We start from the raw sequence: 19109 nt of genomic DNA, 5'->3' as shown, positions 1-19109 counted from the left end.
TGAGTTATCACTGATACACGATGTGCATGAACAAGACAAAAATATGACTAAGTCATACAAATCGGAGAAATCAAGCCATTCGTATAGCTCATAGGAGTATTTGCAGCCCACAGGAAGAATAGTATCTGTTCTCTGCCATCACCATCAATCAAAGAATAGGGAAATTAATGAAGCGCAAGATGACTTAACCTAAACTAGAAAATAAGATGTCTGACAAAAGAACATTAGCTGCATTCAGTTTCATGGCAAAATTTTTGCCAGTTGTGCCATAGAGCTTGCTTTGAGGGTGGTACGTAACACTGCTGCTTAATTTAGGTGTGTTGTTTTACAAAATGTAAGTTTTGAACCGAGACTGAGACCAAAGTGTAACTGTGCCATCCAGAAGGGAACTTGCTTGCAGCATCCTCACATCTTCTGGCTTGAAAGGCTAAGAAAGGCCCCTTTATCTTGTTAAATTAAGATTTATTTTTTTTTCTTCTTCTAATTTGATGGAGTTCCACTTCATTCCTCCTTCCTCCCACTCCACAGAAAAACATTCCCAGTTGTTGCTGGCCTATATAGGTTGTCAGGACAGCTGACTTCTTGGATTACACAGGGCTATATTGTATCCCCTCAAGAACCAGCCACACCAAGTGCTTCCTTTGGGACCAGGGCTCACTACTGGGCTGTACCAGCACACCAGGTGCCGTCTTGAAACTGGAAATTCCAAGACAACAGGCAGTCCTACAAATGCTCCTCTCAAATCATTCTCCCTCTTGAGCCTCTTACAGTATAAACCTACTCCAAATCAGGTATGTGAGTAACCAAAAGCATGGTGAATTTGTACTCAGTTCTGACTTAGCTTCTTAAAGCAAAAGAACAGAATGCTGTCTTTGGCCTTTTGTCCAGGTACTGGAAACGAATACAACTCTGGCTTTTGGTAGCTTGGGAGAAGATTTTTCAGTTATGTTTCTACTATTTACAGCAGTTACCTATGGCAATGCTGTATTTTAATGTTTTCAAAATAACTGTAGCTCTCTTCAATGTGGTAGTTAGAAAGCTGAACATTTACCATCCCATACAGATTTTGCTTCCAGCCAAGGGCTTCTCTGTCTCATCCTTATGGAGACCTCTTATTTAGCACTACTGCAAGACAGTCAATTACTGCCAGCTTGTTGAGATGCCACTAAAACCCTGCCTTTTAGGGCATTTCTCTATTGGAATTCCACGCTGTTGTGATATGTTACTTAACTCTCAAATTTCTTCAAAAAAGTACCCTTAAGGTAAACTACAAGACATGCCTCTCAGCTCAAGAGTTGCTATTCAGCAAGCAACAAAGTACCCAGAAGCAGATACCATTAACTTCAGACTGAAAGCTGCTGTACCATGTAGGCTTCAAATGGGTCTTTCAGCTTAGAAAGACTTTATACAATCAGAAGCTAATTAATATTTGAAAGTTATCTGAAGGGTCTTTAGAATTAATGACATGTTTCCTGCTCATCTACATCACTGCCAGAAACAGTCTTCCCATTGCTTTCAAGCTACTTCAAGCACTTAAAGCCAATATAACTATGTGCTGCATGGGCTGCTTAGAAGTAACAACTTCCTGGATAGGTTATAGAACTGAGCAGATGCCAAAACTGTCAAAACCAGTGAGGGAAGTGAGGCAAGGAAAAATGTTTATATGGACATATTATTGCTTTGAGCTCTAAATCTCTTACAATCTAAAATAAACCATACAAGCATAACAATGTTAAATTTTTATAAAGACTGCATGGTCAGTCCCTGAAAAACTGAACCGAGAGCTGAAATTTAGAAACCTGGAAGCACCCAGCACATTTAAGCTTATCTAGCAAGGGTGCTGAAGCTCCTGCATGAAGCGTCAGCAGATATTCTGGGGCAAACTTCCCTTAAGGTCATGCTTCCACTATGAACAGTAGATTGCCTGTGCTCCAAAAAAAAGTAAAACCTCTGAAGCACCCACAAAGTCCAAGTGAAGCACCCACGAGGATGAACAGCACACAAATCAATGACTGAAATACAAAAGATGAGAGCCTGGAGAATATCCAGCAGAGACCTGCATTAAATATGAATTCTCCCCCCCCCCCCCCCCCCCCCCAAAAAGACCAGTAAATTAAACATGCAGGGTCACACCTCAGGTTCTGAAGCCAGAAAAGCTGAATAATGGCAAATGTCAAATTGTCATGATCAAATACACCAAGCAGCCCTCAAAAGGACTGACTAATCTAGGTTGGCATGTTCTCTTATTAGTAATGTCAAATGTGACTGTTTAGTAAAACTATATTGAGAATTGGGTCTAATTAAAATGCATCTGAAGATTACCAGTGTAAGAACTTAAATCCTGATTACTACAGAAACTAGACTAACAGATTTATTCACAGAACCGAGACTCTTGGCAGAACTATAGGTCAAATAATCCATTTGGTTATCCAACTTTAAGTTCACACCTAGTTCAGCTTGAAGGACAGCCAGCCTTTCCCTTTAGCTGTCAGTCTCACCAACCCAATGACAGCAATGAAGAGCTGCTGTTCATGGGCACTGGGTTATAATCAGCTTTCATTCAAGGCATACATGTGTAGCACAGTAGAAAGCCATCAAGGCCAAGAACTCAGTGAGCACTGAAGTAGCATGTATGTTAAAAACCCACCATTAAACCAGGTAAGAGGTGATCCTTTTCTTAGAAACTTGGGGAAGTAACCTCCTATGAAGAGATACTGCCTTTGACTCTTTAAGCATCTGAGTTAACTCATTTCCGAATTTCAAAGATTCTAAAAGGACAAATTTCAGGGGCTTGTTTGAGATAGCATTGTATCATTTTAGCAAGGCTGCTAAGTGTATGCATATAGCCTATTAAATTTTCATTTTTTTCAGTAATCCTAAACCAGATTCATCAAAGCCCTCCCCCAGGCACAAGAGACAAAACCACTGAACTATTTTGCTAAGGTTTTGAGGGTGCACACTGACCATGTGGCTAAGTGAACCCAGCAGGCAGCTGCTGCCAGATCAGTGGTTGTTTCCCCTGTTCCCAGCTGCCTCCTTTGCTGCTTCCCATGTGCTTGCACCTGCGTTCATCTGATGTGTGGTAAGCTGGGTCAGGAAACCAAACTAGCACCTCAGTTTTCTGTCAGCTTAGCTCCCTGGACTGGCTCACCACAGGGCTAGATGAGAACCAGTACTGGTAAAGGAGGAGCACGGTGGTGGTGGGGACAAGCTTCTCTTTTGACAAGTTTTCATCAATTCAGCCTTATCATATTGTAATTCAGACAACCAGGATACAAACAGGCTGTATCCTGTACAAGTTTACTTCAAGATTAGGTATTTCCTAAATCAGCTTATAACCTTCTCCATCACAGAAAAAAATTAATGCAAATATTCTTACTTTGAAAATTCCCGGTGAATCTTTTGGAAATCATATATTGTGAATATTGTAGACAGATTATTTATAATGGACTTCATACTACTGGTACTGCTCCTGTTGGTCCCACTAAGGGGAAGTTATGTTAGACACAATAGACGCATGCTCTAGCAGCAAGACTGAAACTAAATGACTCACCCAATTGAAATATATGGAATCTAATGATTTTACTTCTAAAGAAAGGGCAGGGCTTCCTACATAATGACAGGTGCAATATAATTATGGGGAAACTGACAGTCTTGGCTTTGTTCTTAATACATGAAGGTGGCTGCTGTAATCTAAGACAAATACATAAAATGCAGGTTGTTCCTTTAAACTGGGGAGGAAAAACATTCAGGTCTGGGTGTGGAGGTCTCAAACCAGTTTTATTGGGCACTTTGCCAATGTTATGAAAGCAGTATATCATGTAAGGGTGGTAGCCTACTCTCAGGGAAAAAAATACAACTGGAAAAATCAGCGTGTGCAAAAGAAGGTGCAACCTGGGCAGGGGAAAAGAGGAAGGACAACTGAGAGCACACTGGTAGAGCATGGAAAAACACTATGGTCTATATGAGCATTATTTTAGAGGGACATGGCATCCACACAGGCTCAGACCACCAGAACTCCACCTCTATAAAGAGGTTAGCATTATCTTGACAACTTGAATGGGGATATGTAGCCCTTACAACCACCATTAAAGACTTATGAAAAGAAACACTTCAAATAACCTGATTAAGATTCATAAACTGAGCCTTCTGCAGCTGTTGAGATCCATCTCCTGGTTTTGTCTGGAGATTTGGGGTGGGGATCATTGTGGAGAGCACAGACCCTGGCAGACATGAATGCTAACTGCGCAGCTGTCTTTGGAGGCATGCTGCTGAAAGGACTTGGCATTCCTCCTCAGAGACCAGGCCTGAGATGTGCAGTCATATTTTTTCAGAGTTAAAATTGCATGAGTGCTAACATACAAAGTTCAGAGTGAACACATGTCATCCAGTGATGTGCCTGTTCTTTTACACAAGAGGCAGTTAAGAAACTGCAGCATGAGTATCTTGTCCCAAACAGTGAAGTTTTTCTAAATCTAGATAATTGGTCTCTGGAGGTTGAATTGTTCTCCAGACTTGTGACAAGATGCAATGATATTTTTCCAATGAGGATATGAATTCTAGTAAGATTTATTTCCAAACCCTCTAGTAGGCAACCATCTAGCTTGCTCAGATGTCTACAACTGAACAATAAGACCCACAATTTTTGCTGAAACACTGTTAGTAATTTAAGGAGAAAAGAGAAAGATGATGTATCAGATCCCAGGCTTCTGGTGAGGCTGTACCTATTTTGTGGATGACTACCCTCACTAGCACTAACCATGCTGTACCCTTCACCAGCAGCAAATGCTTATTCTCACATGCATTAAATTCACAGCCTACAGAACATTCTCAGTCAGGGCATGTTAATATTATGACTTGATACTAGGGCATGTTAATATTATGACTTGATACTACATGGGATATTTTTGTAGCACTTGATATATAGAGTGCCTCACAGTTTTGATATTTTATTCTCTTGACAGCCCTACAGAGTGAGGTAAAACTTGTACCATGCAGAAGAAGGTCTAAAGTAAAGAAACAAAGTCATTTGCTAAGTATCAGACTGGAAGCCATGGCAGAGCAGGACTCAAACTGGTGTTGATCAGCCATCCTTCCTAAAGTGCAATACTTAGAGCTTTAGTTACAAAATCCTTACAGTATCTAACTAATGAGTAACACTTCCAACACAAAGACATACAATACTTTGAAAACAGCTACTGTCTCAACTACTGATGTTCTCTAAACAAGAACTGCTACACTTCCTCACACTATTGAAGTAGGATTAAACCAAGTAGCTTTAAGTTCAAGCATCAAAAAAGGGAAGAAAATCTGTCATGAGGCAAAGCACAATAGAAAGCCTCTACAGTCAAACTTGGAAAAGAAAGCATGGTCCTGTGGAAAGGGTGCTGGGTCAGTAGTTCTGCTAGAGACCTGTTTCATAAACCATCCTGTGTACTCATGCCTCTCACTTATCTGTATGATAAAACACTGTCTTCCTTTTATAAAGTTAGTACTCTACCAGTGGAAAAAAAAAAATCAGACTAAATAGCTAACTACTACAGAAAACAGTTTTCTTAACTGCAGGGTTTTTTACTCATTCCAATACCTCATTTTTTTATATTTAAACAAAGATGGTACCTTCATGGGGAGAAACCATTTTCTTCAATTTCTGCATGTCTGTATTCCTGGTTGTAGAGCTGACATCCTTTGTCTGTCAGCAAAGGCAAGGAATTTGGGAACAAACTGTTTCCCCAAGAGCAGAGAGAGTCACATAAAAAGATACTGTGCATCACCTGTTTTATTTTCAGAACAGATATGGTTCCAAATAAAGATACAGGCAACTGAGTAAGAATGCTAAATGGTCATAGGAAAGGAAATAGTTCTTCCTAATTTGTCACCAGCACCAATTCCTGGACATTCAATTCCGTTTCCCTTTAAGCCTCAGACAACCTCATTTCACACAGTATTCACCATGGAATGACATTTGTTCTCAACGCACAGGATCATTATCTAATTTCTAAAAGCACAAGAGCAATCCCTGGAAAGGTAACCTTCAGTTTGGCGATATGAAGCACTGCTGTACCAGAGCAGTTTATTCTATATACTAAAGCCTGTTTCTCTATTAACAAACCAAGATGCTGCTTCTATAATAGCTTTTATGGTTTCAAAAATTACAAGCCCTCCTCCTTGCAGGCGGATGAAGAGTGTTTTAATCTTTCTGTAAGAGGAAATAATGGATGAGTGGATGTAACAAAGCCAGATGCCAAGGCCTGAAATGCATGCAAGATCTCAACCTTGTAAGAAATTAGGAAAGTGTGGGGAAGAAAAAAAGGGCAGCTACGCCATACCAGCAGTCATGCCTTTGCTTTTATGTGACAGTATGCAAGACAGGAAGTCTGTCTTGGTTGTATTTTAAACAGATTTTCAGATGTCCTTTCTAGTAGTCTGTTTTAGGACTGATTAATGTGTTTCTTTCACTGTGGCCTTTCACTGATTAGTATTAAAGGGGATAAGTCACTTTCGGAAAAACACAAATACATCCCAATTTAGTGTAACAACTACCCCACAGCTGAGCAGTCAATTATGAACACCACAGTAGTGTCAGGTGATCTTATTTTTTTGTAATTACATGCCTAAACCCTAAACATCAGGTTTGGGATCTCTTTGCAGAGATCCTGCCTCCCAGCCAATAACCCAACTACATGAGTTCTTACTGCAATTCACTCTTGTTTGTATTGCTCTACTGCTAAACAACCAAAGACAGTATAACAAAGTTCTCTATCTGTAGCTACAAAATTCACTGTAGCTTCAGCCTCTTTATGGATGTTTGATAGATAGCATTCAGCAAAGAACAGTGCTTTGAGCTTCCATTTTGAGGCAAGTCAAATAACACAAGCACTAACCTTCTTTCAGTCCTATTACCATGCCACAAGTGTTTTGAAATACAGGCTAGAACCACAACAAACACATGTTTCTCTAACAGCCTGCAGGATGAGACACGAGTATATGACTGAACATTTAGCCTGCAGACAGCTTTTCTGTGTTTGTTTATGCAAAAGTTAAGTCTAAACATCTCCATAAACCAAGCAAGTATTATTGCCATTTTACCGATAAGTGCACAGAAGCAATGAGAAGTGACTCTTAATTTGAGGGCTCAGATTACCTAGCAGAAGTATCAGATTTTATGTCTTTTCATGCATGAAAGGTTGCCTGCATACTTACACATAAACAAGCTGGAAAACCTCTCTTACTGGCAGATGAAGTTATCTAGGATAAAGCCCAACAGAAACAAAACTAAAAAGGAAGCAGTTCAGCTTTTAAAGGCAAAAGCAAAACACGTATTCCCATAAATTTTAAGATGGCTACATCTGCCTTTTGATATGTGGCTCTTGCCTGCTTTCATAAACCAGAAGTTACTTAAAACACTCTTTGCTGTAACACAGTAATGTTGAAAAAAACCCTCCACTTTTCCTAACAGAAAGCAATGGATAAATTAAGTCAAAGCATTATAGCACCCTCTCGTGGTAGCCTGGAAAATCATGTTCTGCATAAGCAGCTGCCGTAGATCCTTTACCTTCTTTAAAATTCATACAGCTCCCTGTGTGCTGCCCAGCATCAGGCTGTGCTCTTTCATACTCACCTGCTCCCCGCTGACAATGCAGTGCGTGTTTCAAAGCCTGCTTCCCTGCTCGGACATCACAAGGTGAGCTTTGTGTGGAGAAGGGAAGGCTAAAGAAAGCAGAAAAGCTGTCTAAGAGATTCCTTGTAGTCAAGTGGTGTTCTGGTTCAGGAACAAAATACTTACTGGCAATGCTTCACGCCTATCAGCTGCAATGTAGTTCTGTAAGAGCTGATGCACAACAGAAAACATGCTAAATAATCGCACCTGGGGATACCATTCCCCTGTGTAAAGCAAGAAAACTAGTACAGCTCACCTGAGTCTAAACAGCCTATAATTTTGTTGCCTTAAGGCATGCCAGTTTCCATAGCCCACAACGCAAGTGAATATAATACTAGGGCTAAGTCCATCCACCTGTAGCTGAGCAGGTACTGAGAGGCCAGCTGAGCATTATTCTAGAGCTAGGCTGCACCTAGAAGCAGTTATATGCTTTGCCTCCAACACTAACAAGGCACAGAGAAAAAGGTATTGCACCTCTACTATCATGACGCAAGCTTGTGCGTTGATGGCAAGACATAGACCAAGTGTCTTATTCAAATTTAGCTTAACCATTTGACAAAAAAAATAGATGGAAGCTATACAGACTTAGTCACATCAAAATAAGAAAGAATTAAAACTTCTGTACAAGACTACAGACAAGCTTAGCTTTGAGAGACTTATCTGTACTTCTAACTAGGTGCTAAAGTGCAGGAATTACCACACAATTAAATGACTCTGATTTAGAGGGCAGTGCCCTATTTAAACATTTTACACCTAAAGAAGATAAATATATTTAACTATCATGACCTAAAAAAAGAAAATGAAAAAATTTTCTGACAAAACGTTTTTAGTACTGTTATGACAAAAGCAAGAATTAAACCTGCTAGACTTCTGTTTCACAAGATAGCTATGTCAGGCTACTCAAATCATCATTTGAGCATCTACTGATATTGCACATCAATGCTAAGCCATCCAATGCACCTCTGGAAGAAAAAATTGAGAAGTGGGCTAGCTGTTCTTCTATAGTTCATATCAGACTCAAATTTATTAGATTACTCAAAAAAATACATTGTTTCTTCTAACATGAAGAACCAGCTCCTTCCTCACAGCTATGTTGCAAACCTTAATATCCACATTTTTTTGAGATCCTGAAGAAAAAAACTAAATACAACTTGAAATACTAGCACCACAAGACACTATATACCATTTTCCTGTTTATTCTAAGGATCTTCTCTAGACAAAGCCTTTTTAATCTGATAAAGTACCTCTGCTTTCTCTGTTTACTCTTGGAAATTAAAAAAAAGAAAAGCTACAAATCAAAATTAAGTAAAGCCAACAAATAACATCCTGAATAACAGGCATACAATTTGTGATTAGTGGAAAAGTATTTTGCTGTGCTTCATTGGGTAATTCAGCCAGAGCACAGGTCTCACACTTTTATCAATTACAAAAGCACTATTCATCCCTCCCCAAGCTGTATACATCTCTCTGCCTCAAAAAAAAGAGGACAAAACCTACCACACCCCCACTCATCTTCCTAGTCAGGAGAAAGTGCAAGAATTCTCCAAGGCCTGCAGAGAGCTGGCTCTCACTATTTATGTATGTTACTGCCACAAATGCTAAAGCTTATTGTATCTTACTTAACGCCAATCCAGTCAGGAAAAAAGGAGGTTTGAAAACAAACCAGAATTGAGTGATATCACCACAAAGTTATCAAAAAAACAACTTTCAGAGCATCTGTTTAAGGGCTTGCCTATACCACAGCCTTTATGTTTTGATCAAGGTGCAACTTTACCGAGACCCGACTCCATTAATATCAACAATATTCTAAGAGCACATGTAGGACATTCAGCAATTTAAAGTTCAAATTTTAAGAACTTGCTATTTTAACTTTAGTACCTTAAATCTGTGCCTGAGAGCTGCCAACTATTTCACAGAATTTTTTTATTTGCCAGTTTATAGATGAAAAAACTTAATTTGTAGGAGAAAAGGAACCACAAATCAGCTCTCGAACAAAGGACACTGTTTCTCTTTCCCTTGTACTGAAGTGAATGGTGGACATAAAGAAAGCTTTACAATTAAAACCTGTGTTCTAAGAAAAAACTGCATTAAACACAAGCAGTGAGTAAGTCCATGCTTACGCAATCCAGCTCAGGACAGTATAAGCTTGAGCTCTGCCGCACCCAGTGACCTAATGGAGGAAGGAAGCTATGCCACTAACTATTTCAAAAGATCTTCAAGGTTATTCAGATCTCTAAGGCGACTCTATTTCACTGTTCCTAGATGACATAACTTGTATCAATTTTGAAAAAGTTTGCATAAACAGACTTCTTTTATTCCTGAACAGTCACCATAGTTTCATTAATGGGCAAGTTCTGACATACTAGATTGCTGGACTGGAAATAACACTTAAAATTATTTCTTTTTAAATCCCTTCAAGGCTAATCTAAATAATTTTTCTAGTTTTCGTCTATTATTAAGTAAATGTCAGAGATACTAGCATAGCTGTATCTTGTCTCTACTTCTGCTCTTGGCTTTTCTAAGCAGCAACACAAAATTGATATTCTCATCAGTTGCACAGCCTCCCACAGGTTTCTGAATAGCAGCAGTAAAACTGAACAGTCTTGTTAACTCTGTGACACTGCTGGTTAGCAAAATGAACCCTGAGCAGCAAAGGCTTTGAAATAATCTTGAGAAGCTGAGTTGACCCTGTAAGCTAAGGAAGGCCTCATTATATTAATTTACACTCCAGCTTGGGTTTGAAGAGTTATCTTCACAATCCGGAGGCTACAAAATTAAAATGTATAAATATTTCCGGTTTTTGTCTAGAAAACAGATCCATGCTCTGTAAACACCTTTTAGACCCCTGATGTTTAGGGTAAATGTAGGAGGTAATACTAATCTACTTGGATATGACAATATTTAAACAAGCTTCTAGGCTAGGCCATGTTGGAGTGTACACAGATTTGTGATGAGGAAGTGTTTCTTCACTTTGCAATTCCTATATGTTTTGGTGTGTCTACTGTACAGGCACACTACTCTCTACAGTCAACTTTTCCAAAAATTATGGGCCTAACTGAACATAGAATCTGGAAAACAGGAACACTTCATGAACTATGCTACATACTACCACCATAACAGCCAATACTAATATAATTTCTTTTAACCAGAAGCAAGCCTGACACCTGTTTCAAAATTAGCCATGCTGCTGAGCACACTTAACCTCCAACAAAAGTCATTATTGGTATCTTATGCCAACCCACTGTAAATCCCACAAGTGAACTCTAAAGAGTGTATATGTGTATTCACTATTCAATGGTGCTTGATTCTACCTCTAGTAAGAAGTGAACAGGAGGAGGAGGTCTTGTTGGTGAGTTTTTCCTTCTGAAAACAAACAGTCCTGCAAATTAACATTTGCTTGCACTCCAGGAACTTGGAACTCCTCATCTCTTTGTGCCTGGTATCAGTCATCAGCTATGTCAGCCCTGAATTGGCCAAGCAGTTGGGCTAGATGATCGTTTCAGATCCCTTGCAACTGAAAAAGTCCATTCTATTCCAGTCTATGTGGAGAAATCCCCCAGCTGGTATGCTGCCCATTACAGGGACATCGGTCAGTAATCTACTTCTAACTTCTTACAGATCAGTTTAGAAGGCCCATCTGTCTCATTCAACAATTATTAAATATACCCAAGATTGTATTTTAAAATATTATCTCCAAGGCTGAACAGTCAAAATACAATCTCCTGTGTACTGAAATGGCCTATTAGGGAGAAGCTGCAAGATCATCTTTTACCCTTTTCTCTTCTTCCAGTCTTTCCTTATTCCCATTCTTTCCTCTCCAGCATTATCTGTCTTTTTGGAGATACTTTTCTCCATAGTTGTTCATCCTACATATCCTAGTTGAGATGATGACAAGTAGGAACAGCAAAGACATGCTTGATGCTTTGTTGTTGGGATTATCATAGGAGAAAGGAAGGAGAAATAGACTGGGAGGTGCATAGGGTCACAAATCCAGAATGTTCTCATCCTTCTATCCTCTAATTTGCTTCCTAATTTGACCCCAACAGCAGCAAGAGATAGTGCCTATGCCTTTGCCATATACAGCTTATAGCAAGAAGCAGCTAATTCAGTTTCACTTTAGTATTAAATAACAAAAACAACAACAACAAAACACCAGACAAACCAGGGAAGAGCCCAAAATCCAAACCAGTAACATTATCAAAGGATGAGGGAATGCAGAACTGTCCTACAGAAAATGAGTTTTCCTTCACTGAAGAGCTACTTTTCTTACATAATTTAGTCCCAATTCTCACATCGCTGTTATCATAGAATACTTTCAAATCAACATAAGTGAAGCTCCAAGTTTATTAATGCATGTAATTATTTTTAATAGAAGTATCATAGTAAGATTAAGATCCTAAGGACAACATTTGGGAGGGAAGGACAGGAGAAGAGGAAAGGAATTTCTTGAGAAAGTTCAGTCTTAAAAGAAATATGTTTAAATGGCCTTTAAAGAGCACTAGAAGATTGAAATAAAACCAATTCAGTTCTCAGTGAAGTACTTCTGTGCATCTTTGTTTCCCCCTCAAAAAAGGCAAAGTTATTTTTGGACTGTTTTTTGAAATTCCTGTGCTGATTTAGCTGATACTGAAAGCCACCTATTAAAACGTTAACTTATACACAGTTGCAGATAAGCAATCATATTTGGAGATGCACATGTCTTTATGGAAAGCCCTCAAAGCACATGAAACTTCCTAAGCAGATATGGGTAATATAACTAAGCTTTGTTGTTGTGGTTTACAGTGTTACCAACAGGAAGCCTCAATGGTTTTCTAACAGTCACTTATTCTAGAGAGAATAATCTCTATGGATAATACCAAGATCAGCCTTTAAAATAAAGTATTTCATAACCACAAAACCAGAGAAATGTCAGGGATGATGCAGTAATGGTGAGAGAACCATTACTTCAGACCCAGCAAGTCAACAGCATTACCCCACTCAGCGCAAGCTTTTGTTTCTTTCCTGCTGTGTTGAGGGAAAGAGAGACTGGTGGTGGTCCAAACGACTACGAGAAATATTTCTTTACCAGTAAATACTCTTCTGAATGCTGTTAAGAACGAACCTGTATGCTTACTTCGTAGATTCACCTGCAAAGCCAGTTAAGGGGCCATTTGCACTACAGCTACCAAGCTTTGCATCATTCGTAATTACACACTGTTGAAAGAACTACTAACCGTTTGGCAAGCGGTGGTTTAGGATATCAGATTCTGAAACAGTTATAATATAGGTGAGGTTTTAGTCTGTAGTCACCCATCCTTGACTTTTTGAAATACAACCAGGTGAAAATGAACTCAGCAAGTCACTAAATAAAACCTAACTGTATTATTTTTAATAACTTTCACATGCATCCCTACTGGAATAAGTATAAACTGCTGTTTCTTCTTTTATATTAGTTGGATTTTAACATAGTTTCTTATGAGTGTGAACTAGTCAGCTGTCAGCAGTACTTAAAAGGCAGTTTAAGGATAATAAGTATTATTAATGGAAACATTAAGTTGTGACAACTAAGAGAAATGGGCTAGAATAAATCATGCTAACTATCACCTAGCTTCATCTATAAAACAAAGATCTAAAAAGTATGATTTGACTTCAGCAAGGACTGGCCTGCTTTAAGAACAAACAAACATATGACATATGCTGAAGTAAGTAGGTCACAGAACAGGTCACTTCTGAACACCAGTGAAAACATGATTTCAAGCCTACTGTCCCAGAATCTGTAATTAGTACCAGCCATAAAATATTCCTGAAGCCAACGCTGCTACAGCACCTCTAGGAGATAGTCCAACTATCTTCCAACTCTAAGTATGTGAGCTGTCAGTCCCGCTAGATTAAAAAAGGTTATTTAAGCCACTTGTGACAATTTGCTTTTGTGCGCAATAGCTCATACGTTCACTTTCCACTGATTTGTTCACTTGGCCATGTCCCTATTTCCAAAAAAAATCCCGCAATTTTTTTTTTGCAAAACATTGCACTTGCAAGCAATAGCAAGTTTGTGAAATATTGCTAGAACAACTTGTACCACACCATCTGCTACATGGGGAGAACTGAGAAACCAGAGATCTGTCTGGGCTTTGAAATTTGATTTAAGTTAGTTCTGACTAACGTCTTTTGAAGTAACTTCATATCAGTCTTGCCTTCTTCAGACTACGTTCCCCTGTCTATGCAAAAAGTACATAGGAAATATACTTATGCCAGGAATTATAACAGATTGGCAGTCTGTATTATATTGTCCCTCCCATCAAGTTGGTAGAGTCCTCTCATTTGCAAAATACAGTATGCAAAAATCCCAACTTAAGACAAGGTATAAAAATGAGTATTGAATGCAACTGAACCTGCAGGAATAACCTAGATATCACGGAGAATGATGTAATAGAGAACACGTCTATAATTTCATGTTCTACAGGAGATGTTCCTCTAGACACTTAGCTGAACTACCTTTTATTCCCCAAATAATTAGTTAAGAGTTATTTACACATTATGGTCCCACAAGATTTCTGATTTACAGTACAAAGAGTCAGGCACTGAATACAATGATTATAATCCATCTGCACAGGGCATTTATTGACAGGAAAGTCTGCGGGCAAGTAGCTCTGGCCCGAGCTTGCTGCATTTCACTGGAATGAAAAATAAGGAACATTTTAGGCGGTCCACAAAGTGCAGTTGTTAAACTGACCCTATTTTCTCTCCTTCTTTCCATTTTCCTGCATCCAGCCCTTCAGTTTCACTGAATTTCAAAGGGATAGTGTTATTTATGCTTCTTCCTATTTTAGAATGTTTTTATCATGTGGCATAGCACTCCAACTGCCTTAGGGGAGCTTTAATGATAATTTTATTTTTAAAAGTATAGGCTTATCTTGCCTGACCTTGATACACATAGTAAAAGGTTGCTAAACTCCTCCTCTAGAAAACAAAACAGGGAACAAATGTCCTGCGCCTGCTGGATCAAAAGCTCAAGTGTGGCAGAGTCTTCCACTACCCCAAAAATATATCACCAAGGCAACTGTAGCAGTATTGCAAACAGGTATTGCAAAGGCTTCCCAGCCAGGATTTAAATAATCTGATTTTCCTGCAGTACGTTTTCTACAACACTCAGCAAGTCTTTTTGGAGATGAAAAGCATGCTAACACCATTCCAAAGAATATCTTGGTACAGTAGGCAGTTATCACTGCTCTTCAGAAAAAAAATTAGAGCATGTCATTGTTCAAAGGTCATATGAGGAACCAAGCAGAGCCCATGCAACTTGGAAGTTGTTGGTTGTCATCAGTTGTACCCCTTCCCTCAAACAAACTACTGGAAGGGTAAGTAGATAACCTACTTTACTGTTCTCTCCCCTATTCCTTCTCTGAAAGGGAAAGCAAGCTCATCCTGTAATAGCACCAAGTACTGCTTTTCTGGTTGCACTGAACTGTAAGAATTTGATCATAACTAGTGTTTGCTACAGCTTCTCCCTCTTGAGTTGTTGTCCCTGTGGTACTAGTCAATTCTGATGCAGTGTACATGGGAACACAAGTGTTTGAATAATCCTTCTGTTTACACTCTTTCTTTCTAGTACATTACTAGCAACCAACATGCTTGATGATCCATTGCTTGCTTTTATAAGTCACAGATTACGTGCTAGGAATGCTGGCAATGGGGCGCTTTGAAGGGCTAATTGCAAAAGGCTGCAAAATCCATGACTGTCTTTTCTATCTTGAAGAACTCTGCTCCATGGCTAACAAATCACGCCAGTATATCTGCTCGCTTAGGACTTTTCTGCTCAACTTCACAGCAGTGCTCGCAGAATTCAATACTATGGTGAGCTGAAACCCCCAGGAGTCTATATGTCTGTTCTCATGATAGAATAGTGGGGTGCCACAATACAGATTTCCTTGTTCTTTCCATAAAACAAAAAACATCTTCAAATTCCTTGATTCTTCCAAAAATACATCCTGAAGTAGGTAGTGCCTGTATACCTGTAGTGCTTCTCCTACACAACTGTAACACAGCAAACACACTTGGGACAAACTGGTTCAACTCAATCTCTCGATTTTTCAAGGACAACTACACTTCAAGTTAATTGCGTAAAAATGCTCGTCTCAGGTTTTTGGTAGCCTAGCATAAACGATTTTACACTTTATTGATTTGACACGTTCTTCAAAATCCTGTAGCAAAATGGGTCTGAGGCTGAAAACATTGTTTACTTCCATCCTTTTCATAAACGATCCAGAAGAAGCAACCCCTCAAAATGAACTTTGGCAAGAGTACTGAGTAAGGTTCACATTGCTCCTGGCACAGTATGGTATGAAATCTGCCAACATGAGCTGAGGCAGGGATTTATACCTGTAAGGGTCTAGCACAGTCAACAGGTTGTCTTCCTCCCATCAATGACTGTTATCAAGGAAAGCCAAGGAAGGTAGATAATCCAAGCTGATCCTTTGACTGGCTGGTTTAGTCGTTGGTCCAAGAGTGCTAGCCCATAATCTTGTGCTTTTTCCATCACTTTTCATTCACTGTGAATACATGTCCTAGAGACAGGATGGGAGGTTCAGGTTCAGAAAGAAATGACTAGAAAAGAGGAGTCTGGATCAAGTAGTATCACCAGCAACCACAGCGTCTCAGCAAAAGAAGTGCAGCACTTAAAAGAAAGCTAGCAGAAAGCCAGGTTAAGTGAAACAGAAGAACAAGGTCAGTAAATGAAAAATAAGAACAGAAGTTGAGAGAAAAAAATTCTCTCAGACCAGGGGAGTCAGGATCACAAGAAACAATTTCTCGGAGAAAGGAAGTGAACTTCAGATTCAGGAACACAACAAAAATCTTTGGTTATTGCCCAAGACAAGTATTTAAATAGGTACCCAACTTTGACTAGCATTTGGTACAGATTATTAAGAATGAGTTGTTCACTCACTTCTAGTAAAATGTGGATGGAATCAGGGAACAATTTAACACGGCTGAGGTATTCACCAAGAAGAGATAGGAGTTTGAAGCCTGCCCTAAAACTCTTTAGATTGCCAAAAAACCCCACCCCTTTTACATAACCTAAAAGAATAAAAAGTTGTATCTTATTTTCAATAGACACATCTTCCTTTACAATCTGCAAAGAAAATAACAGAAGCAACAAAAACCTAAGTAAAATGATATCCATTACCTTACTGCTGAAGCAGATAACCTAAGCAATATAAACAGTAATAATTTTAAAAGATACAATCACTGTTATCAGAGAGAAATGTTCTTTTTATACGCCACTGAACAGTTTTATTCAGAGCGTGTCGGCTTTCCAGGCTCATTCTTGTTTCTAGGTCTAGGGAAGACAGAGCAGAAGGGCTGGAAGAGCGTGTAATTTGTCTATTTGGTGTGTGTGCATGCTTAAGAAAGATTTTTCTCTCCATTTCCCTGCCACTACATATAAATAATTCTCCCTACCTTCTACCTTTAAAATGTAGTAGGGCGGAGGGAGGAGCTAGAAGGATTTGTTCAGGATGCTGTACTAAATTACTACCAAAACGTGTAGCAGTAAATGAAAAGATGCACTTGAGTCAGTCTTAACTGTGTTATTCTGAAGTAATCGCATGTCCCCACGTGCTGTACCATACTTCCCACAAACATCCTTTCTGTCCTTGCCTTGTGAGAGCAAGAACCAAATAGCCATCTGGGCATCAAAACAGAAAAAGATAGACAGTTTGTCATTAGCAGGAGTGCTCTTGCCTGCTAAGTCACACTTAGCAGTCTATACAGCAATTTTGCTCTGCTGCTAAAGACTCGGACTTCAGCGTACTGAAAGAAGTGGGGTATGCGCATAACTTCCAAGATCTGTTCCCAACATAGACAAATAATGTAAATTCACAATTTTATAGTAATTTTTCTGCCAAAGTGCCTTTTAAAGTACAAAAATACAAAGATGACAGTTGATGATACTATGGTTGAAAGATGCAATAAAATAGTAATCCTTAGTTTTAGTCGTAGTAATAGCAGGTCAGGCGTTTCAGCAAGCACAGAGTTCTGTTTTGGTTTTAAAGTTGATGCTGCTCCCTGAACTCAAAAGCTGTGATAACACTGAGATTTTAAGAACCAGATTTAGTGCTGCGCTGTTGTTTTGATAGATACTTACGTGTCAGCAGTCACAGCAGATGATATTTACATTTAAACTGCTGGTTGCATGTTCCTTAATCTTTTTGCCTATGCTCATTCTATTGAGCAAAAGAAAATATGTATTGTCAGAAGCAGCCTTGCTCCATAAACACTGACATCTCTCTCCACCTAAAGCCAAACCAGCCAAGCTCTCCATAGCAGATTCAGTTCTTTAGGATTAGAGGTGTCTCCACGCACCTATTCTCAACATGCTTGTTAAGGCAGACAGGTTTCAGTTGATCGTACCTTCCAAAACTTGTGCATTGCATTAAGACGTTGCCAAATAGATATAATAAAAAACCACATAGTTACAAAGGGGGATTTGAAGTTGTGGGGTTCTCCTAAGAGAGATTACAGAAACTAATCATGTTGCATTAAACATTTCCGGTATCAATTTACAGCAATAAGAATAGAAGTGGACAGGCAAAAACTTCAGCTGAGAATCGGATGGCAGCTGTAATACCCCAGTCAAAACAAAATCGTTTGCTCTGTCAGGAGCTATATAGCAATAGAGAATTACAGATCTAGACGGGCGAGTTATAAGCGCCTCAGTAAACAGAAAGACAAAGCACATGTAACGTTTACCTTTGTAAACAAAACCAGAGCTAGGAACCGCCGCCTTGACAGCTACCAAGCACTGCAAGTTTTGATTCCCGGTGGTGCCACCTCGCTTCTGCTGTGGAGGGCGGGCAGTCCCTCCCTGTCCCCAGCTCCGGGGGAAGTTTCTCCGGCCCCGAGCTCGCTGCCAGGCTGCGGGCTGGGCCGAGGCGAGCATCTCCCGGGACGCGGCTGCGGCAGGGGCTGCCCGGCTCTCCCCGCCTGCGAGAGGCGCCTCTCCTTCACCCCGCCACCTCCCCCAGCTCTCCCCTCCCCCAGTGAAACCGACAACAAAAGAGGGAGAGAGGAAGGGAGATTTTGTCCCTTTCCCCGAGCCCCCCACCCGACCCTCTGGCAGGGGGCGAGCGCAGGCAGGAGCCCCCTCTCCCCCGCCCCGGCCCCTCCCGCCCGGCCCGGCCCCTCACCGTGCTGGGTGAAGATATTGAAGCCTCCTCCCTCAGCGGTGCGCCCGGCCGCCTCCCGCCGGCGGCCCGCCGGCCTGGCCGCGCTGCTCCCCCGCAGTCCCCGCGGCTGCTGCTGGTGCTGAGGCGGCGGCTGGTGCTGGAGCCCGGCGCCCGGCTCCCCGACGCGGCCCACCTGCTGCCCCATCGCCGCGCTCCCGGCCGCGGCCCGCGCTCACATGCCGCCGCCGCCGCTCCCCGGCCCGGCAGGCGGCCTCCCGCTCCTCCCCGCCCCCGGCGCGGCCCGG

The 19109-nt window shown here is 40.4% G+C and overlaps 1 protein-coding gene across 1 annotated transcript in view; it reads right to left on the bottom strand.

Annotated features, from left to right (window-relative positions):
- Positions 1-19109, bottom strand: part of ABL2 (ABL proto-oncogene 2, non-receptor tyrosine kinase) — a 49999-nt gene extending 30890 nt beyond the window's left edge. The window contains exon 1 of the mRNA XM_030032623.2: positions 18826-19109. Within this exon, the coding sequence (XP_029888483.1) occupies positions 18826-19009 (184 nt within the window). The 5' untranslated portion in view covers positions 19010-19109. The remainder of the gene's footprint in view (positions 1-18825) is intronic.

This window comes from Aquila chrysaetos, chromosome 12 (assembly GCF_900496995.4).
Source record: "Aquila chrysaetos chrysaetos chromosome 12, bAquChr1.4, whole genome shotgun sequence".
Classification (NCBI taxonomy): domain Eukaryota; kingdom Metazoa; phylum Chordata; class Aves; order Accipitriformes; family Accipitridae; genus Aquila; species Aquila chrysaetos.
Note: the sequence above shows the minus strand (reverse complement) of the source record. Positions and strands in the feature narration are given on the sequence as shown.